The sequence below is a fragment of the Trachurus japonicus genome, chromosome 15, assembly GCF_045865225.1.
Source record: "Trachurus japonicus isolate A0001 chromosome 15, Traja_1.0".
NCBI classification, from domain to species: Eukaryota; Metazoa; Chordata; class Actinopteri; order Carangiformes; family Carangidae; genus Trachurus; species Trachurus japonicus.
This window is the reverse complement of record NC_140921.1, coordinates 9,783,058-9,809,090: the sequence shown is the minus strand read 5'-3', so window position 1 is coordinate 9,809,090 and position 26,033 is coordinate 9,783,058. Positions and strand designations below refer to the sequence as shown.

General features: G+C 41.4%; 4 protein-coding genes and 1 long non-coding RNA gene across 6 annotated transcripts in view; 3 read left to right on the top strand and 2 right to left on the bottom strand.

Moving 5' to 3' along the window:
- Positions 1-23: 23 nt before the first annotated feature.
- On the bottom strand, positions 24-2,711 carry pno1 (partner of NOB1 homolog). Its single transcript, XM_085799460.1, has 7 exons — positions 2,408-2,711; positions 1,565-1,711; positions 1,376-1,459; positions 1,051-1,111; positions 781-898; positions 454-524; positions 24-348 (listed from the first exon to the last, which is right to left on the bottom strand). The coding sequence occupies exons 1-7, from the start codon at positions 2,615-2,617 to the stop codon at positions 281-283; spliced, it is 759 nt and encodes a 252-aa protein (XP_085655586.1). The 5' UTR covers positions 2,618-2,711; the 3' UTR covers positions 24-280.
- On the top strand, positions 2,549-8,757 carry dnaaf10 (dynein axonemal assembly factor 10). The gene is made up of 8 exons (XM_085799459.1): positions 2,549-3,236; positions 4,463-4,563; positions 4,750-4,880; positions 4,980-5,081; positions 5,184-5,299; positions 5,911-6,045; positions 7,124-7,221; positions 7,348-8,757. Exons 1-8 carry the CDS (start codon positions 3,051-3,053, stop codon positions 7,553-7,555), a joined length of 1,077 nt encoding a protein of 358 aa, XP_085655585.1. The 5' UTR covers positions 2,549-3,050; the 3' UTR covers positions 7,556-8,757.
- LOC146973196 (uncharacterized) lies at positions 8,172-19,729 on the bottom strand. Its single transcript, XM_085799462.1, has 20 exons — positions 19,413-19,729; positions 19,108-19,315; positions 18,648-18,814; positions 18,221-18,351; positions 17,773-17,939; positions 17,059-17,144; positions 16,641-16,721; positions 16,105-16,219; positions 14,653-14,828; positions 14,267-14,488; positions 13,655-13,857; positions 13,150-13,272; positions 12,453-12,590; positions 12,006-12,255; positions 11,643-11,844; positions 10,621-10,882; positions 10,205-10,341; positions 9,825-9,994; positions 9,096-9,318; positions 8,172-8,394 (listed from the first exon to the last, which is right to left on the bottom strand). The coding sequence occupies exons 1-20, from the start codon at positions 19,569-19,571 to the stop codon at positions 8,255-8,257; spliced, it is 3,360 nt and encodes a 1,119-aa protein (XP_085655588.1). The 5' UTR covers positions 19,572-19,729; the 3' UTR covers positions 8,172-8,254.
- A 781-nt stretch (positions 19,730-20,510) lies between these two features.
- Positions 20,511-22,669, top strand: c1d (C1D nuclear receptor corepressor). Its single transcript, XM_085799458.1, has 5 exons — positions 20,511-20,630; positions 20,934-21,075; positions 21,362-21,428; positions 21,752-21,807; positions 21,902-22,669. Exons 2-5 carry the CDS (start codon positions 20,938-20,940, stop codon positions 22,106-22,108), a joined length of 468 nt encoding a protein of 155 aa, XP_085655584.1. The 5' UTR covers positions 20,511-20,630; positions 20,934-20,937; the 3' UTR covers positions 22,109-22,669.
- Positions 22,670-24,593: 1,924 nt separating this feature from the next.
- The window catches only part of LOC146973194 (uncharacterized), an 86,000-nt gene continuing 84,560 nt past the window's right edge, over positions 24,594-26,033 (top strand). For both annotated transcript variants that reach the window (XR_015037668.1, XR_015037669.1), the window contains exon 1: positions 24,594-25,385. This is a non-coding gene — a long non-coding RNA (uncharacterized LOC146973194). The remainder of the gene's footprint in view (positions 25,386-26,033) is intronic.

The following is a 26,033-nucleotide window of genomic DNA, read 5'->3' as shown; positions in this document are numbered from 1 at the left end:
ACAATACTGGACTCAGTCTTCGGTGGATTTGTATTTGTTTATTTACAAACTCATATTTCCAGATACCTGCGTTGTGTTTCAACATGCATCTGAATGTTTTTCCTCCTGAGTCAACTGATCCCAAAAAAAATCAGCTGGAGACATGAGGTCATGACTGATGGACCTGAGATGTCGGTCCAAAAGGCAACAGTCAACAGTCTTAACAACATGGATCAAAGTGGGAATCCCATCAGCCAATGGGGAGGGGGGTAGATAAATACACTCTGCAGCCAATCGGACTTCAGAATCTCTCTGCACTCCTGCTCGCCACCACTCTGATGTTGCCGTAGACCTTTGAAGGAGGACTTCCTGTAAAAGCCAAAAGGATTTTAAAGGTCACGGACTCAGCACGACATCTGGATGGACAGCACGACATAGAGACTGTTCCAAATATGACAACAATGTGATCCTTACCAAGGATTAAGTTACAGATCGCCGTCCGTGCCATCTTGATATTCTGAAAAGATCCTAATATGTGAACTTTTCTGTTGAGAGACACAAAAGAGAGTTAAGAAATTAGTTTTTATTTGCATCTCAACAACATCACCACACATTTCAGGGAAACCTGCCTACTTATCAAGTTTTTTTTTCAGTTTCAGTTTGACAGGAACTGCTGTGGCTGTCAAAACAAAACCTTGCTGCAAAAGTGCAATAAAATAAGTTTGTTTTGAGAGAACTTGTTTGAGAAAAATTTGTGCTCATCATTTTAGTATAATTGTGCAGGAATACTGGTGTACTCACGTGTCTGCGAGCACGATACGAGTCTTTGTGACGTTTTCAATGGTGAACTTGGTTTTCCCTCCCTTCCCTGCTACTCTCCCGATGGCTCTGGATAAGTGGTCTCCCTTCAGAGGTTTCACTGCCAAGACAGACACCATAGGATCACAGGTTAATACACACCAACAGACGTTTGATTTTGGACATTTATTAGTTCATATTGCAGCAGGGAAAAGGAGATTGTTAATGAAATGTGGCCTGTTTGTGGGCAGACAGAAGGTGCAGTGATCTTACCGTCTGTGACATCAAAGCTTTCTAGGAAAAGCTCATCTAATCTGAGGAGAGCTAGAGCGTCCTGGGGAGAGAAAGTAAAAGTGTTACAAACTAAAAAAAAGGCTAGGTTTAAACTAATACAAGATCAAAAATTAAATATTGTGACAGTTTTTGTTATGTGCTTCGGTTTGAGTAAAATAAACAGTGTAACAATAATTTATGATACGCAACAGTTTAGTCTTAATCCTAAATCTCTACCCAAACGTGACCTTGGCTTGACAGATAACACAAAACCAGACAGTTGAAACATGCCCAGCTCTCCAAAGCCTCCCATCAGTGTACTCACTTCAACCTGGAATCCTAGAACAAAGGCTTTAACAAAATCTGCTGCTTTCGTGAGTGAGGCGATGTCCTGTGTGTCCTTGCACGTCTGAAAGAAGGAACAGCATGATATCACACACACATACACACACTACACACAAAACCATGTGCACCAGAGAAAAACAGATAGATCATCCAGGCTGTGAAAACTTACTTTGATTTCAACGTTCCTGGTTTTGAGGTTGAATCTGACTTGAAGCTGCAGGTTCTCGACAATGGGAGTGAAAATTTTCAACCAGTTATCCTTCAGTGGTGTGTACCTGTGAGCCGGGACGGCGATTTTCCTCATCTCATCTGGTCCCTGAAACACATGTGAAGCAATAAATTACACACTGTGTCACAGCATTTAGAAATAAATAAATAAAAGAAGGAAGAACAAGAGGATTTGTTCGATTTCCACCTGATCGCTAAACTTTAAAGCAGGGCTATAGCTGATTATTACTTTCATCAATATTTAATCAACTGATTTTAACTTAGTTATTAATCTACACTCACAAATAATCAGATGATCTATAACATATAAGACAAACAGCTCCAGCTGTGCCACCTATATGCTGTAGATGACAATGTAAACACTGTTAGTATGTAATTACGTAAGTACACTGAAAAACTACTGCACACCTGTTATTATGATCAGTGTTCAACTGCTGATACATTAATCTACAATGTGTGGTCTCACCGATCCTTGAAATACTGGCTGGATTGTAGTTACTTATGAATATTTCAAGGACTTATTATATGTTTTGAAACTTTTAGAAGAAGTTTGTGAAGAAACACGTGAATGCAGCTGTTACATAAGAGAGGTACTGAGTGTTGTCATGGCTGGGTTATTATTATTACTGGTGTTTTTGTCTCCCCCTGTGCTACTACAGTAGAGTTTAGACAGATTTTAACTATTGAACTGCTACTGGTTTACCTCGGGATGAAGATAAGTGCCATTATAAATCAACGCTCACGGCGGAGCACGTGTACACACAGACACATACACAGGACTCACCCTCAGTTTGTCGCCTGAAATCGGTGGAAACTGCGGCCGCTTCACCGCCACCGTCTCCTCTGTGTCCATGTCCGCCCCATCTTGTTCACGTTTTCTCTTCTGAGTCTTTTTAGATTTGACTTTTGTGAAAGTCTCTGTGTCATCTTTAGGCTCCACGGCGGCGGCAGCAGCGCCGTCGGCGGCAGGAACCGTACTTTTCTCGACGTCCATCCTTGAAGCGGGGTTTAAATCAGTTTAAAGAGTCAAAACTGAAGCGGAGCGACGGCCACAGTGGCATGCGAGGTGTCCTCGTGCGCTGGAAAGGACCCAAACAGCCGCCGCGTGTGTGCCTGTAGAGTGAAAATAATTAACAATCGAAATAATTGTGTCATAATTAACAAATATATCTTAGTTGTTTACTAGAGTTAGTTTTCCGTCGGTGTAGTAACAGATAGATTGTTAATGTGTGAAATTTTAACTTGAGTTGTAAACATTTTCGTCAGGCATCTCCTCGGGGCAGCCGCCTCAGCAGCAGCAGGAAAGGCCTGGTTTGTTTTGGCAGCGGAGGAAGCGACGATGAGCGTTGCTGGTGCTGGTCTCTGTGTTACTTTTCCTTTCCAGCTTCTTACCCGCTTTACAGATCATTTATAAAACACCAGCCAAGATGTCATCGCCTCTGTCCAAACCTCAGATTATTGCTCATATCCAGAAGAGCCTGAACTACACCGTCTTCGATGCCAAATGGATCCCGCGCAGTGCGAAGTTTGTCTGTCTCGGGAACTTTCCCAGAGGAACCGGAGTGATGCAAATATACGAGATGCAGCACGGAGAGGCTCAGCTCATTAAGGAGGTAGATACATAACACACTGACATGCTGCTGCTTTTAATTTGTCCTCTTTTCCCGCCTGTCCCCAGAAATAGACCACAATATATCTGTCTTATCTAAGAGTTTCTAGAAAAGTCTTGCCAGTTTGTTGTCTCCATAGCAACAGGCAACATAAAGGTAGCTTTGACCTCTATTAATTCAAGTCAAACGTCAATGAATAGCAGATTATAGTATTGCTATTCTTATATTGGTAATGCTATAAGTACAATGTGGCTACTTCCGGGTGCACCTGTCCTTGGTAAAGCGCTAATTAGCAGCAGAATGAGGAATATTATGGGAAGTTGCAAACAATTACCAGGTTACATTCAGGCCTGTGTGGGAGGACAAACTAAGAAGACATGTACAGGACAGGTGCATCTCAGTAAATTATCATATCATGGAAATGTCCATTTCCAGTAGTTCAAGTCAAATAGCCAAGTATTTGGGTGCATATAGATGGACATACTTTTCAAAAGGCCAACATTTCCGTATTAAAAATGTCTTTTGTAATATTCAAATTTTTGATTTTTTTTTTTTTGGAATTACTGACATAAATAAAGCTTTCCATGATATTCTAATTTATTGAGATGGGTCATCTGTAAAAGCTCATCAACAGGGAAGAGTCAGAGCAGTGTGACTCTGGTCAGGGTCATACAGAAGATCTTACAGACAAAATTAGTTTTTAACCCAACCAACTTTACACTTCTCTTTTGTTAGCTGATTATGATGTAAGACACACAGCTAAAAGTTACAGTAACATATCTCTGAAATTTTGCATGACCATCCTTGCATTTCTACCTGGTTTATCCAACACAATGGCCAAATGTCAACATAAAGTTGTGTCTGAGTGCTGCAGCTTCCTGACAATCAAAACAGATATGTTCATACAGGTATATAGCTTGACATCTAGTAGATATCAAGGTAAAGCTGCATTAGAGTCAATGTAAGATAATGTTTATCAAGAGTGCAGAAAAACGATAAGAAATCAGAATTAATGGTGTGGCGGGCGGTGGCGCACCACAAATTCTCACAAACATTTACGTTTATTGTATTGTTATTCTTATAGTTTAAAAGTTACAGTATTTTCCATTATTTGGCTGCTGTGCTGAGGACTAAGAAAAAAAAGTATATGTTTCTCCTGTCATGCTGCTATTTCACTGCTGTCCCATTCTTTGAATGTAACTAAACCCTCTCCTTTTTTGTATATTCAGGTGGAGAAGCCGAAGCCCATCAAGTGTGGGACCTTTGGAGCCACCTCTCTTCAACAAAGACACATAGCAACCGGGGATTTCGATGGAAATCTCAATATATGGTATTTTTCTTAGCCACACCCACTAATGTCACACTCTGTGTCTTGCCAGCAACAGCAGGACATGGTGAAAGAAAGGTTTTATTTTATAACGCGCTGTCTGAATGAATCGAAAGTGAGTTCTCACTGAATCTGTTTCCAAGTCTGCGGGTCATCAAGTGCAGATGGTTCTGGTTCTGTTCTCTGCAGGAATCTGGAGATGCCTGAAGTGCCAGTATACAGCGTGAAAGCCCACAAAGAAATAGTGAACAGTATCGATGGTGTTGGAGGTCTGGGGATCGGCGATGGTGCACCTGAGATAGTCACTGGAAGCAGAGATGGTTTGATGTCATTTACAATGTAAAGATTAAAGTACATTAAGATAAATAAAAGTGGATCCTTGGGTGAATCTATAAGATCTTTTCTATTGGCTGTTACAGGGACAGTGAAAGTGTGGGATCACAGACAGAAGGATTCGCCTGTGGCCAACATGGAGCCCATGGAGGGAGAAACCAAGAGGGACTGTTGGACGGTTGCATTTGGTGAGTAAGACAGAAGATTTCAAGGTGGAAAGAACCTAAAGCTAAATGTTTTAGATAACAGAAGCTGTCGATGTTGACTTTCCATTGACCTTCTCATCACAGGTCATGCCTTCAATGATCAGGACCGCTGCGTGTGTGCTGGCTATGACAACGGAGACATCAAACTCTTTGACCTGCGGAATATGTCTCTACGATGGGAAACCAACATTAAAAACGGGGTAAAGTGAACACCTGCATTGAAATGGTAACACATAGAGTGCGTGTTGCATGTGATTTTTCTTTTTGTGAAGTTATTAAATATTTCAGGGGGAGTTTTTCCTCTTGGTTTTGTCACATATGTAGCCAGTGTGGTACCACAGGAAGAGGATTAACCAGCTTTTCAGAGGAGAAACAGGAACTCAAACTGACAGCGTGATTGAACCAGCTCAGCCCCAAAACACAAAGAGTGGCCCTCATATTGAGCAGCAGTGTTTTCATTAGGATAAACTGTCCAATCATATGTTGTTTCTTTTTCACTACAACCTGCACTTGAATCACACAGTAGACAAAAACAGGGACAGATGTGGAGACAGAGCTGAAAATGACTTCCCAGCATAATTCAGAGTAAATCCTCAGGGGAAATCTGAGGTCAATGTACTGTTTTTATTTTTTTTATTTTTATAGCCGTCTCTCTTACTCATCACCTCTTGAATGTACGTGAACCTGCCAGGAGTTATTACGTGCGTTTCAACAGTTTCTGATGTATGGAAAAAACGCTGGGTGGATGTGCCGGTGTGATAAATGCCCAGAGAGTGAGTGAGTGTTTTTTTTTCTCTTACATCACGACCAGGTATGCAGCGTGGAGTTTGACAGGAAGGACATCAATATGAACAAGCTGGTGGCCACGTCCCTGGAGGGGAAATTCCACGTCTTTGACATGAGGACGCAGCACCCCACCAAGGGCTTCGCCTCCGTCTCTGAAAAGGTAATTGTGACCCGGGGTGAAGCGAGCCAGACGGATGTTTGGCTCCGACGTATGGAAAAATGTCAAAAGATTAGTATCGTTATTATTATTATTAGTTTTACATTTGTACAGTACAGAGGGAAACGGAGCGCACGTCGCTTTGACCGTTTTCACAGCTGGAAGTGTTTGGGGGTTGTGTTTGTCTAACTTTCTCCGTGGCTTTGTGACACCGGCCAAAAATGACACAGGGCCAAGCGAGGGGGAGAGAAGTGTGGCTTTTTGTGGGGGGAAATGCTAGAAAAACACACTTAAACTGGCGTTAGTGCACGGCCCAGCTCGCCAAGTGTTTGCAAGGTCTGAGAGATCAGAGGCCTGAGCTCTCTAAATATTTGTGCAGTTCTTCTGAGAGATCAACACTTGGCACATCGGCGTCTCCAACCATGAATCATAAAGTTCCACCAGATAATTTTGGTCCAGGAAGATATCACTGTACCTGTACAGACGAGGCTGAACACGTGGCTGAGGCACTGGAGCTTTATTACATTCCTTTATCTGTTATTATAATCAACATCTCAACACTGTGGATGACAATCTGTGGCTAGTTAATTTTCAACAGCACCATTTACTTTGTATTTGTTTGGGTTTTTAAGGTAGGATACAGTTTGTTTTTTTTATTGGGATTTCATCATATTTATGTTACATTACCACACTGTAATCTGAAATCAGACACAGTTGTTTTAACAAACCCGCTAACAATCCCTTCAACTATTTTCCGTAGCTGTTGTGTATATAAATAATAGCTGCAATGTGAGGATGGTGGAGCAGGGGAATGAGAATAAAGAAATCACACTGGGGATAAAAGATCCATCAGTTACATGTACAGACAAGAGGGTTTTAGATCGAATCAACACCAAAGGAAGAGCCAAAACTGTGTAAGGGACAACAATCTTGACACAACAGCAAGGAAACGTTATCAGATAAAAGTGGCTGGGAGGTTTTCCACTCAGGTTGACAGTGTCTTGACAGTTGTGAGAAATGAATCTTCGTGTTACAGACTGAATTGATTTGGACGGTAAATGATCCCTCCTTTTTGTTTCAGGCTCACAAGTCGACTGTCTGGCAGGTGAAGCATCTGCCCCAAAACAGAGACATCTTCATGACTGCAGGGGGAGCAGGCAACCTGCATGTGTGGAAATAGTGAGTCGTCCAACTGTACTGTAACTCCAACGACAGTGTAGTCAGAGATACAGATGGATTCATTATAGTGGTAGTTTAATAGGAATCAATCAATTGCCTAAAATTGTCTTTTGATGTCATGTGCAGCGAGTACCCTGCTGGGAGAGAGAAGAAGGACTCGGATGGCGTGGATGTGGGCGTCGCCGGGACTGTCAACCTCTTACAGAACGTCACTGTGTCCACGCAGCCGATCTCCAGTCTGGACTGGTGTCCCGACAAGCAGGGCCTGTGTGTGTGCTCCGGCTTCGACCAGACTGTCCGCGTGCTCATTGTCACCAAACTAAACTTGGTCTGAAAAAGCATGACCACGACAAAGACTGAAGCTCTGTGCAGCCCGATACAAAGCAACATACAACAACACAGGTGCACCAATGGTGTTTGAATCACTGCCTGTTTGAGAGGCTGAGTTCTTCCTCTGGTCATCGTTGGATCGATGATCTTTTATTTGAAAGCAAGAATTTCCTACTTCATGTCTCTGCGGCATCATCCCACTTATCTTGCCTGGAAATAATTTAACTCAGATGAACAGGGAAAGTGTTTGACTGAGCCTTGAAGGCACTGATATACTCCAGGGTGGAGAAATACCCCTGTAACACAATGATACATTTCCCATATTATCCAAAAGCCTCTACTAGGATGGGTAAATGAGTCATGCTGCCTCTGGCTTGAAATAATAATTCAAGATCAAGATTCAGTTTCTTTATCTGTTTTCATTTTTGTTGGATGCTTATTGAAACATTTTGTTGCACTGTTGGTGGACATTGTACTCCATTTTTGCCTATTGTTCAGTCACTTTTGATATAATATGAGACCTCTGTTTTCAGATTAAATGTGCATTTGGAGAGAAACCTCAACATTTTCTCAGTGTCCTCTATCTTACATGAGAGCAAATAAAGTCAAGCGTTATCAGCTGAAGAGAAAGGGTGTGTTTTTCATGTTGAGTAAACAAACTAAAAGTGATATAATGTTAGTATTTCCTAGAAGGCTACAATCATCAAATCCAGCATCTGAACTTGAAGAAGTCCTGCAGATCCTGATCGTCCTCATGTTTGTCATGGATCCTCGCGTAGACACTCATCAGAAGCTTGGTCATGGCCTTTCCATCCAGGATGTCAATGTATTTCTCTATACAACCTACAAACACAGACACAGTTTAGTACAAAATGTTGTTTTAAATGTTTAAAAATCCCCCTTCTATGATTTAAAATCAAACACCCCAGATGAGAATTCATCTAATAATAATTATAATTTATTGAACATCTTGAGAGAACTAAATGACTCCAGCCTGACTCACTCTGTAGTTACTTATCTGACATCATGCTGCATGTATGCACTCTATGTCTTGTGTCATGTCATCTATCTGGCCATCGCACCAGTTGAGTGTGATGATTCTCTATAAATAGATGTCATGTCACATGAGCCTGGCTGCATGGTTTCTATGCAACACTGTATTTAAACAGCACATTTATTAAATATAGTCAAGGTGATATGTTCTCATATACTAATAAAATGGCAGTAAACTAGTATTTGCAAAGGACAAGTGCAGTGTGTTTGAACAGACCTGTTATTGAAGGCACCTGCATGGTGTAACACTAAAAGTCAGTAAATTTTTTGCTGTTACAGAGACTCTTAATTTGTTAGTACTTAATATTTGACCAAATTCTGTTCATATAAATAATTCATCTATTAATTATTCTGCCCTTTATCAGAGTAAGTGTCAATTTCCTAAATCTTTGATAATTATGTATTACTGTGAATAACTGGTACTACTATCTGATTGTTTTGACTAATATTACAACGTTAATAATATTCATAATAATATTAATACTAATTACTTAGGCCCATGACTTTGCCGTGCGCCACCAGACTGGGGCCCAGCTGCGGGTGGTCGTACTGCTCCTGCGCCATTAGCATACGGACGATCTCTCCGGTGATGAAGGCGTCGTCGAAGCTCTGCTCGGCCGCGGGCTTCAAAGGGAACCTGCAGTAAACCTCCACTGCAGCCTGAGGGTCCGAGGGCTCCAGCAGCTGCACCAGCTCAATGTAGGCATCATGGACCTAGAGATTGATTAATAATTAACTACATCTTGTTTGGATTACGTCAACCGAGGGAAATCGACACCAGACGTCGGCCAGCTGCTTTTAAGTCTGAATGAATAACCACTTCACCTGAAAGTTAGTGAGGTTATCCTAACATCAGTGGGATCTTTTTTCTAAACAGAAGAGGCTGAAAAGTGCTGAGATTATGGATGTGGAGGCAGAGCAGACACTGTAGACTGAATCTAAGAAGACATTTAAACCTTTTTAGAGAATAACTGCATTAGCGTCTTCTGTCTAGATCAGATCACCACATATGTAAATACAGTTTATCTATCTATCTATCTATCTATCTATCTATCTATCTATCTATCTATCTATCTATCTATCTATCTATCTATCTATCTATCTATCTATCTATCTATCTATCTATCTATCTATCTATCTATCTATCTATCTATCAGGGTGGGGGTGAAACTGGTGATGGAAATGCCTGAAATCTAAGTGTAACAGTTCACAGCGCTGACCTCTGGTGCCATGGAGATGACCTCTTGGTAGAGCTGCTTTGCCCTGTCCTGGGTGTCTGCAGAGCGGGAGAGGGCGCGGGCCAGACCCAGCCGTGGGATATGAGACCTCCGGTTTACCGGGCCGGACACGGTCACCGGGTCTCCTACAGGAGGCTCTGACACCACAGACAGAAAATAGGGTTAGAAAAAGACATTACTGTAGTTGTTTTATGTCATGTCATGGAAAAGTTAGATAACATTTCAGGTCTCATTTTAAGTAAAATGTCATGCTACTGTACTCCTGTTGTCAGTAGGAATGGGAATTTAGTAAATTTTTTACAATACGTGTTCACAGTTTTATGGGTTTCACCTGAATGTGAATGTTACTCTCATGTCTTACTCACCCTCTGCTGTCCCACTCCCAACAGTGTCAGAGTGACAGTCCTGTTTAGACTTGTTAGCAGGGAGCTGAGGTTTACTGCCGTTGCTGGGAGGTTTAGCTGCTCCATCGGGTTTGACTGCTGCTCCAGGTCGCCCCCTACAGGAGAGAACACATAATACAAAAGTTTTAAAACTGCTCTTGTGCAGGGAGTCTGGCCTACATATCACATTTCTGCCAGTGTTAAGGTCTATGACTTGTAATCAAAGCTTGTGTTTGTACTTGGCATGAAAAAAACCAAGGCAGGATAACAGTCCAAGCTATTTCTACCCACATTAAATCATCCACCGATAAACAGATGTTTACAAACTTCCACATACAGTACGACCACATCGCAGCTCTGCCACACGCTTGACTCGGGTTGCCACGGTGACTCACCTGGCTGCAGGGGTTTTGGCTGCAGGCCGGGTAGCTTTCCCTCCTCTGATGGGGGCTGTGGGAGCAGGAGCAGGAGCAGGAGCAGGAGCTTTGGTTACAGCTGCTGCCCCCCGCCCCTGAGTGGGCCCTCCCCTGCCCCGCCTCGCTCCTCTCTTGGCTGCACTAGTGTCAGAAGACCCCCTCACTCCCGCTGGCTGGGTGGCAGACTTCTTGTCAGTTTTCTTACTTTCACCCTCCTGCCGTTCCTGCCACCACCTTTGTTCTGAGCAAACAGGAGATAACCCATGTGGGTGTGAACAATGACTTTTCATATCATATATGGCCCGATTTGTCATGAAACAGTTGCCATGCAAACACACTATGAGGCGTCTTTCTGTCATTATGGTCCTCGACTGTGGAACAGCCCTCCTGAGGACATGAGGGCAGCAGAGAGTGTTGATATCTTTAAAAACAAACTGAAAACCTACCTTTTTAGTTTTGCTTTTAACTGAATTTCTCTTCTTTTTATTATTATTATTATTAATATCAGTTTTACAGTTTTATTATTTTACTTACTCACTGTTTTATTATTACTTATTTAGTGTCTTATTAGTTTACTGATCTTATCATTATCACTCTATGTTTTAACATAGAGTTTTTATTTGATTTAGTTATGTACGTATTTATTTATCCTACTCCTTTTATTAGTTTTAAGTGTATTATTTTCCTTAATTTTTCGCAGCTCTATTTATTCTCTTTTACACTTCATTTTTTAAGCCTCCAGCTTTCCCCATAAGTGATCACTGTTCAGTCCCTGATTTTAAATATTCCATGTTTACTTTTATGTATGTGGGTGTTGAGGATGGGGGGTGGGAGGGATAGGGTGTTTTTATTATGTCAAGCACTTTCTGTTGCATTATAACTGTATGAAAAGTGCAACAGAAATAAAGTTTGATTGATGACTGATTGATTGATGCATCTCTACACTATTCTATCCTCTAGCCTTGATGCCAAACACAGAAAAGGACACAACACAGACTCACTGCTCAGCAGTTCGGGTGGTTCTCCACTCTGACTCTTGTCTTCCAGCTCAATGCTGGCCTGGAAGCTGAGGCAGGCATCTGTTATTGCTTCCTTTGACCTCTCTGAACTTGGGTTGTTGTCATATTGAGCTAGCTGTGCCAAACCTAATAGAAACAGGGCGTGGCTGTCCCGTGGTGTGGTCACTACTGCCAGCTGGCACGCCTGTACAAAGCAGAGGAGGAGGTGGGAAGAAGGCAAAAGACTGAACTCTCTCTCACGCCACACACTTATCGACATTACAGTCAATACAGGAGCAAATCTGAACTAATATGAAAATAAGAGGAGACAAAAACTGTTTCCCATCCCCTACAGGACACTCTTACCCTCTCCTGCATGTCCAGCAGCTCCTGGCAGGGTGAGACAGACGTGAGGCGTATGAGAGCTGTGAGGACCTGGCATCTCTTTGCCACCAGGATGTGTCTATCGATGCCAGCTTTGGTCTGGTCCTCGCCCCGCTGGATCAGCCTCTGCAGCAGGGCGAAGTGAGCGTGCAGCAGCACCCACTCCAGCTGCCCGCTCACCTCGCCACGACACACACACTGACTCACACTCTGGGCAGCCAGCACCGCTACACTGAGGCATTCCAGCACAGACACAGAACAGACGCAGGGTTTTCATCCAGAGCTCAAACACTTGTTAAAGTGGTTCACACACTGATGTGGATGTTGAGACTTTGACTCATACACTCACTATGGTTTGGGATCCACCACCAACACAGAGTAAAGAGGAAATATCTCCAATAGAACAACATTTTCTGATTTGTAACATACGTGTGATAAACCTGTTCAGCGCTCATTGCCTTCGCCGACAGGATGTTTCTCTGCTGCAGTTGTCCCAGAGTGAGGAGGCCGCGCAGGAACTGTGTGTTGAGGCTGGACAGAGGATCTGATGGATCCTGCTCCACCCAGCTGGAGAATAAAAGCAAAACATGACAACAAAGAATGACAGCACAGAAAAAAACAAACAGCCATGATGACCACAGGGAACTTGCAAAACAAACAAATCCAAGATGAGGACATATTGTCCCTCCTCATTATAAATCACAAACACCGGCCAATCCCAAACATTTACCCTCCTCTAATTCGACCAGTAAAGAATCAGATATCTTTTTAAGCCTTCACCAAGACATTCTCCCCTTCCAGCTCCACTTTTTGTGTTCAGCCCACAAACTGACAAAGATGGTGGTTTGTGAAAAAAAAAAAAAAAAACATATTGAGACTAGAAAAATCTATTTTAAAAAATCCTGTGTATGGTTGACACCACAGATGGTATGTCAGTGTGTTTCTGCTGACTGTGATGGTCTTTTTCACTACTCTGCTACACTGCTATTCTCCCTCCTGCAGGCTTAAAGCGAACATGCTGAGATATTACTGATACTGTCATGCCCTCTCACACTCTCATTCTCTTGCCGAATGCATCCACCTCCACCACACACGCACGCACGCACACAGACACACACACACACACCTCTTGCTGCAGCGCTGGCTGACAAAGTGCTCCAGTCCCTGTTGTAAGAACAGAGCAGCCTCCCTCTCTGTGTCCGCAGAGGCTTTGTGCTCCTGCTGCAGCAGAGCCAGCCCGGTGAAGAATCTGAGAAAATGAAGGGAACAGAGGAGGATGTTGAATACAAAGCTGGCACCTACTTTGTGGTTTTACATGTTGATCCAGGCCACATTTACCCTGGTGAACTGCCAGGCCTCTCCTCACACAGTGACTACACTGCTAAGGACTCATGTTTTCACCTCTCTGCATTTTGATCCTGTTTTAGCAACAATTCCATACCTGTGCTTTAGTTGTTGCACAAAAGCTTCATCTCCTTCATTTCATTGCCTGCCTGTGATTTTTACAATAATTTTCAAGATTGATCGCACAGCAAATTATACTGTTCTCATCAGGTCATATCAATGAGTCAGGATACAAACTTCACTTCGCTATTATAGCTAAAGACAAAACACAACTTCTATGACCTAACCTAAGTGCAGCGTGTAAAGGGCGCAGAGCCAGGCCGCTCTGGAGATGCTGCAGGGCCTCCCTGCTCCTCCCCTGCAGCAGCAGCAGTCTTCCTGCGTGGAGGTTGTACTCCCAGCTGTCCGGACTCAGAGACCAGGCGTCCAGGTATTTCATCAGAGCTCGGTGGACACAGTTCTCCTCGTCCCGCGCAGCTGCTCCGCCGTCCTGCAACGAGGGAGCAGAGTTCAGTTTCATCTGCCTTTCAGTGATGAGTAATTATTTAGTGGGTGATTTAACCAAACAACTTTACAGAACAACAGCTACATGTCACAGCAGTTTCTTACATTACACAACAAGCTACATAAAAATGCATAACTTAAGTATTCATAACCTGTGACCTGTGACAGGACAGAACACCAGATATTCTGATTCCTAAAAATAGCAAAATGATAAAAAGCTACTGATTAGTTTTCAATGCATATATGAGGTAAAGCATGTAATCCACAATGAAATTAGCATCTCTCTAAAATTGTGTGCTGAGGGTGTTTAATATAACAATGGTATCACGTGTCATTTCCTCATTAGAGAAAGTAAAGTAAAGTTAGCCAGGCCAACTACAGTATGATGCAGTTACCTTGCCACTCTTCTTAGAGAGCCAGATGTAGAGAGTCTGAACGTAGTCGGCTTTGCCCGACTGTCCCTGATCTTTGAGCTGCTGATACTCTATATCCAAGGCCTGGAGCTGGTTCTCCACTGTGGGCTTCCCCATGAAACCATGAAGCTTACACACAGCAAGGATGTCATCCTGACGCGCTGTTGATTTGGCATCGCTTAGTTCATCTCTGTCCCTACCAGTCTGGGTGTAAAGGAAAGAGAAATGAGAGGCTGAATGACTCAGCTGTGAGATTCACAGTTTAACTGGTTAAATATCAGATACAATTTTGTTATTTAAAGCAGCTACAATCTTCAGTCACGCATGGTTTGCTTTAGCTTGTTCTTCCTGGTCGGCGATGGTGCTACCTTCTTCTGGAGGCCGTACATCTCTGTGGCGTAGTGCTGCTCCTCCAGAGCGACACCCAACAGGAAGTGAAGTCTGGCATCTCTGGAGCTGAGTCTGACAGCTGACGCATAGTGGATAGCGGCCTGCTCCAGGTTATAAAGAGGAGACTGGTCATCCTCGTACTGCAACATGTCTCCTGTATACATGAGAAAATAGTTGTTTAAGCATTGTTTTTTTGTCTTTCCTATTACAATATGATCAAGTCTCACAAGTCTCAAAATTTAACGTTTCCATCCATCTTATTGAAGCACAAAATACCGCTGCATCCTCCGTTATTCCTAGTGCCCTGTGTAATGAGGAATAAAAAGATCCTCCATTTGCCTGCCTTCTCTGTTTCTCTTACAAATCATTGCATGCGTCTTTTACATGAAATATTCAGAGTGTAAGTCCCCATATAGGAGCGGCTTTTATTTATCAGATTTCAATGATGCAACAGCTTTTACATTCTAGTGAATATAATTAAGCCTACTTTCAGCTAATTAAACTGTTCTGTGGGCATATCAATACTCCTGATTATAATATATTACATGCAGAATTAAAGTTTCATCGTATCTACACAGGTGATACATTCATCATGCTACAGCTTGAGCTGGTGCAACAGAAAAAAAAACCCTTGTTTATATTTTAAGAGGTGAAGATTAACTGTGCTCCCTGTCTCATGCCAACTCTCTGTCGTCCTCTCCCCCTCTCTGCGCTTGGCGTTGCATCTCAGTTCAGTTCCAGTGACTTTCATTCAGCCCTCTGGGATCAGTCTCGAGTGTCACGTCTCAGAGTCATCAAACAATTAGCAAGGAACAAGTAGCTGAGAAAAGACGAGCGGTAACTTGAGTGGCTGGCACGTCAGATAGAGGAGGGTAGCTGCTGAGGCGACTGCTAACCAGCCAGTTTTCATGTATTTTTTAATGGCTGAAGCTGAGCTGCTGTGCCAGAGCAGGGCAAAGGAAAATGACTCTTCTGTCCACTTGCCAATGGTGTGTTTAAATACTCAGCAGACAGGTTTGTTATCTAGCAATGGAACAGAAAAGAAACTCTAGAAACTCTCTGTTAAAGTCGACAGAGAGACAATATTGTACGGTATATGTAAGAAAGAAAAGGAAGATCTGGTGATGGTTATATAGATAAACTATTTGTAGAAAACTGATGAAACATTATGGTTAATACAGACTTGGACACTTGTTCTGTCTTGTGCTCAACCTCCCCTTGAAACTCCTCTTCCAAATAATTAAACATTTCATTATAGTAATGTGATTAATCAAAAGTATTAAAAATGGAGAGGGTTATTGAAGTCATGGGGTTTGCATTAGAGATTTTTATGGGAGGGAATGGGGCCGTATTGATTGCCAGCGGATTTTGATGGATGACTTCCATTTAATATCTGATTCTACGCTCCTGGTTTGGAAAGTGTTACACGCCTGGTTTTGGCAGCTGCTGCCGGTAGAGTTTCAGGTGTTCCTGGGCCAAGGAACACAGTTTATCCACGCTGTCTTCTCCTGCTGTCATTTGCAGTTTTTCCTCCCAGCTACGCACCTGCAGCAGAGAAAGGCAACAATCATCCACCCGTGAAGTACAACAGGCCAAGCAGCAAAGCTTAAACAGATATGAGTAGCATTAAGCACGTAGGGGTGATGACTACATGAACTCTGTTTTGACTTATAATCCTTGAGTAGCAGGCAAGAATGTGGCAGCGGTCAATCCTCTTAATCTCGGTCTACATTGTGTAGTCTGGTATAGTCAAGAAAAGTGTGTTTATTTAAGTTTATAATCCCCTAAAATATTTCCTCAAACATGATCTCATATGGGAGTATAAATGTACAGACAGTATGTAACTGGTCTTCAGAGGGGAAAATGTTGAAAATAATATGAAAGCTCGTAAAAAGTAATGCTACTGTATATAACTCTAAAATAAATACTGATAATACAAAGCAAAGTATCAGGATTAATTTATTACCTTTAAAACATGTTTAGTCTCTATCTCCAAACAACTGGATGATGCAAAGTGCTCTTTATACCAGCTTGTCTCTGTGACATCCTGAAAATGAACATGAACACAGCTGAGGTGCGTTTACGTGCTCTGGAGATCTTCATTCGTAGTGAAGCTAGAACAGCACACAGTATCAGGAACAGTCTCCATAAAAACCTGCAAACGTGCACTACGCACAAATCATTGTTTTATCAACTCTGAAATGTGTTACTACACACACACACACTCACACTCGCACACAAACACAAGATACTTTTACTGTGGAAGTTAAACCAGCACTTAGTCACCGTAAAGGGAGCACTGACTTTTAAATAAAGGATGAGCAGAGTGGAGGTCGGGCAGTGATTTTAGCAAAGCAGAGCTCTGTTTAATCTTTCATACTGACCTTTGCATCCAGGTCCCCTGTGGGTCTGTGTGGACAGTCCAGGGAGTGTGACCCCAGCTCAGACAGTTTCATCACGCTGTCACATCCTTTGTTTAAAAAAAAACATCACAGACATGGTAAACCACACACCAGGAATATATGCTACTGTAGTGCCAACAGTGAAGGCTGTATGTGAATGACACATTTGTAACAAATCTAATCATGTTTGCATCTTCTCTAAGGGACTTTACAAACTAAGCAACAATCTGAAAAAAGTATTGGTTATCTGGAAACACACATCTGATTACGCAGACAGATGGATACAGTTGGTTTAGTTAAGTAATGGTATCCCCTCTCATTACAGCAACATAATAGTTGTCTACAGTAACATCATGTTACATGATAGTGTAGGTAGTGTAATCAAAACTGTTGGGAGTTCAGTCAAAGTGTAGCTGGTATATTATAAATGTAATTCTATGAGCATTTCTCAGAAGCAGAGCTGCTCCAGAGGCAGAAATAATTCACCTGCTCTAGAAAACTTCAGAGGTGGAAGAACGTACCCTGAATGCATCTATATTATGTAAATAACATTTTCATCTGTTATCATGATATCCATGTCCTTTGACAAAATATTACCTCCCCACTTGCTCTTTTACTCGACCTTAGGTAGAAATCTATTTCTTTGCCCCTTGATTTCTTAACTGAATCAGTGGGTGCCTAGACTCCAGGCTTCACCTCGGTAAATAAAGAAGCAGTTGACCAGAGCATCTGATATCTTCTTGTCAAGGTCTCGTTCAACGACCATCCAGCCGTCTCCCAGAGGACAGTCATTGAGTGGGTCGACTTTTGACCGTCGTGTCAGTGTCTCAAGATAAGGCCTTGAGAAGATGTGCTTTGGGTCGCTGAAATTCAAACAGAGAAACAGTTTGTTTAAGGTATCTCCAATAGCTATAATTAATCAAAGTGAACTTATCAGTCAACTCAATACATGTGGTGATTATTGGTTTGATATTTTCCTTTGTTTTATTTGAGTTTTTTTAATTTTTTTTTATTTTACACCTGCATCAACTGTTAAGTACTTAGAACAGAAAATAAAGCTGTTCAAGTGAAAATGATAAATGGGGTGGCAGCTCTTACAACTACTGCTAATACTTTCACATAAATCTTCCTGTTCAAGTCTCACCTGTGGTTGATAGATACAGGCCTATAAAAAGCACTCAGGGACACTGGGCATTCGTAGTCCAGCTGCTGTTTCCCATCAGTGAAGGTCACGGCCGTGGAAATTTGCTCTCGAGTCACCAACACTGAGTACACCTGACAGTTAGCGTCAGATTTAATGAAAACAATCAACATCAACAACTGTGGCCGGACAACATGGCCTTAAAGAATCTATAAAAACTATACTACTATTTATGAAGGGAAACAACAAATGTAGTGTGATACTTTAAAATGTTATTTACATAGTTTATACTTAGGCAAATACTAATGAACTATTAAGATGGTTTGACATAATTTAATCAATTCGTTTTGATAATCACACGTTAAATTGTGACTCACATCAGTAAAGACTATTTGATAACGAACAATCATCCACTCGTGTCTCACCCCACCTGTGAATTACTGCCATCTGCTGAACAAACTGAGATCTCCACCTCAGTGTCTCCAAAATTCAGAGGAACTGGTTGAGAGGTGTCTGCCCCATTCACTGTAACTTTAATGTTTTTGTCTGGCACCTCAGGTAGCAGGGTCACATCATTACAGTAAAAGGGGACAACACCTAGGGACAAAAGATAACAATTAGGAGGTCAGGAATCAGTGACATGAAGAAAAACAAACATTATCTTACATTTTTAATGTTCAGAAATGTGTGTTGTGATGTTTGTTTTTTCTGAAAATTGAGTTATTCACACCTGTTTTTTACACATTCTGACAATATTGTGTTGCAGATAATACATAAAAGTATATGTGCTGCAATAAAACTTGAAACAATGGCAAAACAAAACAGTATAACTGATATAACCCGCTTCACTAAGTGAGGCTGATGGTATTGTTTAAGAAATCTGTACTCACTGTTATATTCATAGATTCTGGTAGAAAATGCAGGATAAAGTGGGATATCTCCATCAACAGTGAGATTACTGAGCTCAGCAATCTTTGCAGACAGTTTGGTAATTTCCACATTGTATTTCTTGGTAGTGCCATCCTCAGCTACCACCTCGATTTCTACTTTGTTTGACCCATCACTCAGTTTAATGGTGCTGGAACCATCTCCAAAAAGCTGAAATAATAATAACAAAATTGTTAAATAAGAGTATTAGCAAATATATCAGTAGCAAATACATAAAAAAGAAGAACAACAGAAGCACGGTACTCACAATAGTGTATGAAGCCCCAGAGTCACTGGTCAGCAGGTTCAGAGTCACTTTGTTGACACTGCTCTCCACTGTCACCTTGTAGTCTGTAACTTGTGGAGTGAAGGCTGGACGGAGCTTCCCCCGAGAGACGGAGAGCTTCTCCAAATCACAGTTGTCCATGTCCAATGTCTCAGTCCTCTCTCTCCTTTAGCTGCTGTGTTCAGCTCCGGTACAACAGTAGTTGTTTGTAAGCTACGGTCCAAGAAGTGTTGCCTGTCATCCCAGCAGCACCGCTCAGCTCCATTTACCGCTTTGACACCCCGGGTTGCCATAGTAACCCACACCTGCGTTCGTTGTCCTCAGCCGTTAAATTACGGCCAGGTTACGACCTATGGTTACGGTAACGACTAGCTACGTTATCTCAGCAGAAATGTTGTTAACACGTTTACTCTAACATACAAAAACATGCCTATACATGCCTAGTAATACAACACAACTCTCACCCCGTCCTTAGTTTTGTTATGGACTGGGATATCTGTCAAGAAAAGTCATTAGTGGACAATTTAGAGCGGAATCCGTGGTCACTGCCTAGCAACAATGCGCCGGAAAAAGTTTTTATAAATACAGCTTTTATCAGGGTAGAAAAACCATAGACTGTAAAAAGAAAAACAAACTAAAAACAGTGTGGGTTTTTAAGAAACGGTTAAAAGCAGCACTTTTATTCCTCCAAACAGCAGACGGCAGTAGAGTGCCCAGGACGGCGATTATGACGCTGAAGTTAGTGTCCGATTGGGCGTTGACTTGAGGATACTGTACCAGAGCCAGTCTACGATAATATTAGAAATTCTCTGACTGTACTTGACAAACTCACACTGATTCTCGGTTTTTCTCCCAAATTATTGTCGTAAAGTCGTGTTATATTTATTCCACTTTGTCTTTTGACCGGATTTGACCAACCAAAGTGTAGGCATACGAGCTGATCCAAAGGAACGGTCAGAGAAATCGCCTTGTGTGTAAAACAAACTGAATACAAACTGAGAATGGATTCAGACCGTGCGAGTCGGATAAGTTATCGATTCAAAACAATAAGTGGATCAATTGGTCACACAGTAATATTACAGTTTTACAACTTTTTACTTATTCGACAAACCGGAAGTTACGACCCAGAAACTAACTTCAGCGAAGTTAGTATTTGTAAACGTCACTTCCTGTCCTCCAAAGCGTGCTGTCGGTGAGAAGGTAAATCGGAAATATAACGTTAAATACAGCCAGATACATGTTCCAGGGAACCTGCATTGACGAAAAATGAGTTATAAGTGTTGTTTAACACATATTTTACAATTGTCAGTGGGCAGCGGTATCTTTGTGCTCATGTAAACGCTCGGCTTTTAGCCTGTAGCAGCATGTGGAAGCTCTGTGATTAGCTACATAGCTAACAGTGCTTACCTGGAAAGTGGGCATTTTTGCTGTAATTGTCATATATCACGAAAGCCACGTTACAGCAGAGTTACATATGACTCTGTGACATTAATCATCTTTCAGGAAAATGGCAGGAGACATGAAGACGGAGGATTATCCTCAGGAGATAGACGAGCAGCTCACTGGCTTCGACTCTTCAGCCTCTGATGTCAAAACTATGTTGGAGAAGTTGATGGCCATGCCCAGAAATGACCTGCTGCAAAAGGTATGATGATGAGGACGGGTTTTGCTGGTCAAACGCGAAGTAGCACATGAGAAATACTATGTTCATTCAACCATATTTCATAGCTCATTCTGTCAAAACGTTAAATAAGTGGTAACTGTGTAGCAAGCAGCTTGTGATGTAATGTCAATCCAACTAGTGCACACAAATACAATGGTGTTGTTTTTTAGCTCGTTAAACTGGGGCGGTGATAATTTTTGTAACTACTATGTTTTGAATCCCAAATACACAGCTGGTTTGAAATAAAGTAAATCTTGTTGATTCACAGCTGGATCCCCTGGATCAAGCCAAGTTGGACTTGATGTCTGCATACACCCTCAATTCATTATTCTGGAGTAAGTTTCGTGGAGTCGCTGATGACATATTTATCCATATTCACTATGGGTGATTTGAATTATCACTACTTTACAGGATTATAGTTGCTTATCGAGTTATAGCGCAAAACATAAACCTGTCTTTCAATGCAATTGCTAAAATACAAAGCACAATTTATAACAATTAAGTCAATAATTGTAGAGATAAATTCCTGCACATACAGCGCAATTTCTGTGATGATGATCATTTTGAAATATGTGTTCCTGTGAAATCTGTATTTAATATGCCTTGATCTCGAATCAACATACAATATATAAAGTCTTGCTTTCTGTATTATTTACAGTGTACTTGGTCACACAAGGAGTAAATCCCAGAGAACATGGAATCAAGCAGGAACTGGTATGTACTGTGTGTTTTCTATGAATTGCCTTTGACATCACTTTTCCTTCACCATGTACATACATTGTCTCATTCATCTGTAACTGTTATTCAGGAGCGAATAAGGACATACATGAACAGAGTGAAGGAGATCACTGACAAGAAAAAAGCAGCACGTTTAGACAAAGGCGCCGCTGCACGATTTGTCAGGAATGCTCTCTACGATGCAGACGAAAAAGATTCGAGGAAAAGAACAGCATCCAAGAACACAGCAGGCACAGCAGCTGGCACCCTGCAGAAAAAGCGTCCAAAGCAGAGCTGAAGTTAAGGTGGAGATGTTCAGTCCGGTCACACTGCAGTTTGCACCACTTTCTGCAGCAAACATCGGAGATTTGTTCACAAGAAAGCCTCTAAGACTGTGTGATAATCATCATATAAAATACCTTCGCACAACATAATATACCCTGGTGTTAATCTGGATTGCTCACCAGTCAGGGTCATAGTTCGGAGACTGGGTGTTGCAAGATTTAGTAGAAACACAAGACCAACCAGAACACACCATCCAGATTTGCCTGAATATATCTCTGGAAAATGATTTAATGGACTCTTTAATGGGTCTATGCAGGTATCGTTGTATGCCATTTTGAACTGGATGTTTTTTTTTTTGTTTTTTTTTTAAAGTGATTCTATGAATCATGAGTATTTTTTACAATGTGCATGTTTTTTCACATTGTACTGGTAAACTTGTGGTGTATTTCTTTTAAACTTAAGCAGAATAATGCTAACCAAACCTGATGTTGAGTTTTTATTTTCAGTCCTCTTCTTTTGTTCATATTTTCTGTTGTTCATTGAAACAGATTGGTAATCGAATTCTTACATAATCATTGTAAGCCTCCAACTTTCTTACAGTATTGTGATTGCTGGCTTGTTTTTATGGCTTATTTGGTCAGAACAGAATCACTGTTCAAGTAATTTGAATAGCACCTGTGATTTTCCCTCTGTAAGTAGCCTGATTTGCTTACATGAATAACCTTCTAACACTCGGGTGCAGTTGAAAAAGACTGTATAAATAAACATAAGAAACCTTGGTTAGTACAAGTATATTTCATGTTTTTTTTGTTTTTTTCCTGAAATGGCAAAATGTGCAACTGTGAAGCTACAGGGTTAATTGGTCACTTACTAATCATGCATCTGGAATCAGTTCTGCACTAAATTTGCTGCAGCACAAATGGTTTCACCATGGATTATCCACCAACTCTGGTTATGTGTTTATCATTTTATTCATCTTCCCTATAGTAGTTACTGATTACCAGTCAGCACATATTGGTTACCAAGTGGCATATGTGTTGTGTTCTCTGACGATCTAAAAAAAAAAAAAAGACATTGTGTTCTAAATTTTTTTCTGACATAGTCATATGGTCATATAGATGCGTCACATGTAACAATAGCAGTAAATATAGTTGTGCCTATATGTCCTAAATGACAAGAATATATTAGTTTACAAAAAAACGGGGGAAAAAAGAAAAGAAAAAAGTTTTGATTTTGACCACATGAATGAGTTTGCAACTTACAGTCTGGTTTGCAAGGAGCTGTGTGAGTGACAACCTCAGTTGGAAAAATCAAGTGTGAAACATGCAGTTCCTCAAATGATCACTTGAGGGTACCCTTCGAAATAAAACACAAACTTACAGTAGGAATAAACGTGTTGATTTACACATGATTTGGACACAATAGCAAACTGCCTCCTTCATGATAAGTGTATGGTTTTATTTTATTTTTTACATATAGAAAAAAAACCGACTTTCAAATGCATAAAGGGGCGTGGTCTGTTTGTAGGTGGGCGTGGTCACATTTCTCCGGTCACTCATTGCTAGGCAACAACTAGCTAATTCTCTGTAAAAACGTGGTGCCATTGGTGTCAACAGGATCGATGTCCATATCTGAGAAATAACACGATTTTATGTGCCAGTAAAGGACAAAAGAACATGCGGAAAGTTGTGCTCCTGTTTTTCTTAAGGTGAGTGAAATCCTAATGCTTTTTTCTGTATTTGTTAGTAGGCTACTAATTAGCGAGCGTCGGCGGCTACGTAGGCTACGTACCTGTGTTAAGCTAATTAGCCTTTGAACCTGGCGCCCAGCTGTGCTAGCAGTACTAATGGGAACTCATGCCTCCTCCCAACTTCGCGAAACCACTATGCACTTAAGTTTGCGCGCGCACGCACACACACACACACACACACACACACACACACACACACACACACACACACACACACACACACACACACACACACACACGCTTTGTAGCTCATTTTACATCAGCTGGTAGTTAGGCAGGTCCAGTCAGCTGCAACATGGCAGCAGTGGAGCAGCCCCACTGAGCCTCCAACTCTCTCTTTTTAGAAATCTCACTCAGGTGTAAAATTAATGGCTGAATTGCATCTCATTGCTTTGATTTCAGTGTTATGGTATTGTGAATGCTGACTCATTTTCATGGGTTACTTGACTAGAACTGAGCCGTCGTTAAAACTGATTAGTAACACCTGTGCAGCACCCGCTGTTCAAAGCTGCAATCCCTGCTGAGAAAATGGCTCATAATATGACTGTTTCTTGGTATTGCTAATGTCGATGGCACAGAGGCCACGTCCGTCTTTATATCCAGCCTGTGATTCAACTGCTAAATACGATTTAAGTAGCTCATTATTTAATTTATGGTAGCAATTTAGGTCGGTCCTTATGTGGGTCAAATCTGTAACCTTTTGATTACAATAAGGCCTCTGTAACCATAATAAACACTACTGTGGCTGTATAGTATAAGCATATGCGGTAATGAGACTTCCTTTTATAAAAACCAACGTCACTTATGATAAAGACACTAGTATTGCTTCCTTTTTGTAATTCCCTCTGGACAGCTGAGATCTTAATCTTAATGTACCCACAAGTCACTGCATCCCTCTAATCAAGCCCAGGAAACAGCAAGGCAGTGAGTTAGATGCTCAGGAATGTATCTTTTCATTCTTTTCATCATCTTTCCTTTTCTCATCCTCCCTGCAGCAGAGTCCAAAAATGACATTTGTTTAGCCAAACCACCCCACTCCATCCTTTTTACTTTTTCCACCAAGTTGTTGTTTCTAACTCTGTTCAAAGACATGTGTCAAACTTTGCCTGATGAACAGCCCCGACTGCATATTGGAAAAATATGGATTTTTCCACTTTTCCCCCCTCTGTAATGTTCTCCTTCCTGTGCCCTCATCCACACATGTGCTCAGTTTAAAGGAGTTAGGTCACTGTGCGAGCAAATTTGAACAAACAAACTCTCATGTTGAAATTGTGCACCCTAACAAGCTCCAAACCGGGGTTTGTCCTGCGGTTGTTTATTTACTCTGTTTGTATGCAGCTTGTGGTGAGGAAGTTTATACTACACGGAGTGAAAGGCATCAGACCAAATGACCCCCCTAAGGCAAGATGAAGGGAGAAGCAGCCTTCCTTACAGGTTTCTCTATCTCCTAAAAGGACGAAGCATGCTGACAACAGATTGCATGAACCTGCCTGAAATACCAAATGGGTCCAACACATCTGGGCAGATCACATAATTTGAGGTAAGTTGTTAGTAAGAAGATGCTGTAAACAGATTTGGGCTGATGAAAATACATCACGCTCTAAACACATAGAGTGCTATTTTTACAGCATGTAAAAATCAAAGAATTGCAAAAATTTCCACTGAATCACTCAATAGGCTTTTCACCTCATGTTATTTCTGGTATATCACACAGTTTCACAATCCTGTCAAAAGTGATAGATTCTATATATATATCTGTAAGAAAAAATTTATTGGGTCACAAGAATAAACCAAAACTTAATTTCCCAGTCAGCCCCTCCTCTTTGCTGGCACTTGGTGCTTTTCAATCCATTTACATTGGAAAGCGAAATACTGATGTCTTCAGAAAAGATGTTTTAAACAAATCAGGAACCAGTAAATGTTTTTGGCAGTGTTGCATTTAAGAAATTCAAAGTTATGGGAAACTAGAAATCTGCAGAACCAGCACACTGTTCTCAAACATTTTTGAGATTCAAAGCTAATTCTTGATCTGGGAAACAGGAGTTGACAGAATAATCTCACCACAAGGTCCATTTTGCACCTTCAATCATATTGACACGGTGGCCTTCAGCAGGGGGAGCTGTCAGGAAATGTAAATGTTCAAATTTTAAATTTGTATGGCTGTCACCTCAAGGTTGGCTCAAATTTT

Coding starts and splice junctions, on each gene's coding strand:
- pno1 (XM_085799460.1), bottom strand. CDS start 2,617: ATGGACGTCGAGAAAAGTACGGTTCCTGCCGCCGACGGCGCTGCTGCC. Junction 1,460..1,564: donor CCAGGAACGTTGAAATCAAA/GTAAGTTTTCAC, acceptor TCCTTCTTTCAG/ACGTGCAAGGACACACAGGA. Junction 349..453: donor GATCTGTAACTTAATCCTTG/GTAAGGATCACA, acceptor TGGCTTTTACAG/GAAGTCCTCCTTCAAAGGTC.
- dnaaf10 (XM_085799459.1), top strand. CDS start 3,051: ATGTCATCGCCTCTGTCCAAACCTCAGATTATTGCTCATATCCAGAAG. Junction 5,300..5,910: donor AAACCAACATTAAAAACGGG/GTAAAGTGAACA, acceptor CATCACGACCAG/GTATGCAGCGTGGAGTTTGA. Junction 6,046..7,123: donor TCGCCTCCGTCTCTGAAAAG/GTAATTGTGACC, acceptor TTTTTGTTTCAG/GCTCACAAGTCGACTGTCTG.
- LOC146973196 (XM_085799462.1), bottom strand. CDS start 19,571: ATGGACAACTGTGATTTGGAGAAGCTCTCCGTCTCTCGGGGGAAGCTC. Junction 13,273..13,654: donor CCTTTACACGCTGCACTTAG/GTTAGGTCATAG, acceptor TCATTTTCTCAG/ATTCTTCACCGGGCTGGCTC. Junction 8,395..9,095: donor CGGCAAAGTCATGGGCCTAA/GTAATTAGTATT, acceptor CTGTGTTTGTAG/GTTGTATAGAGAAATACATT.
- c1d (XM_085799458.1), top strand. CDS start 20,938: ATGGCAGGAGACATGAAGACGGAGGATTATCCTCAGGAGATAGACGAG. Junction 21,076..21,361: donor GAAATGACCTGCTGCAAAAG/GTATGATGATGA, acceptor GTTGATTCACAG/CTGGATCCCCTGGATCAAGC. Junction 21,429..21,751: donor CCTCAATTCATTATTCTGGA/GTAAGTTTCGTG, acceptor TATTATTTACAG/TGTACTTGGTCACACAAGGA.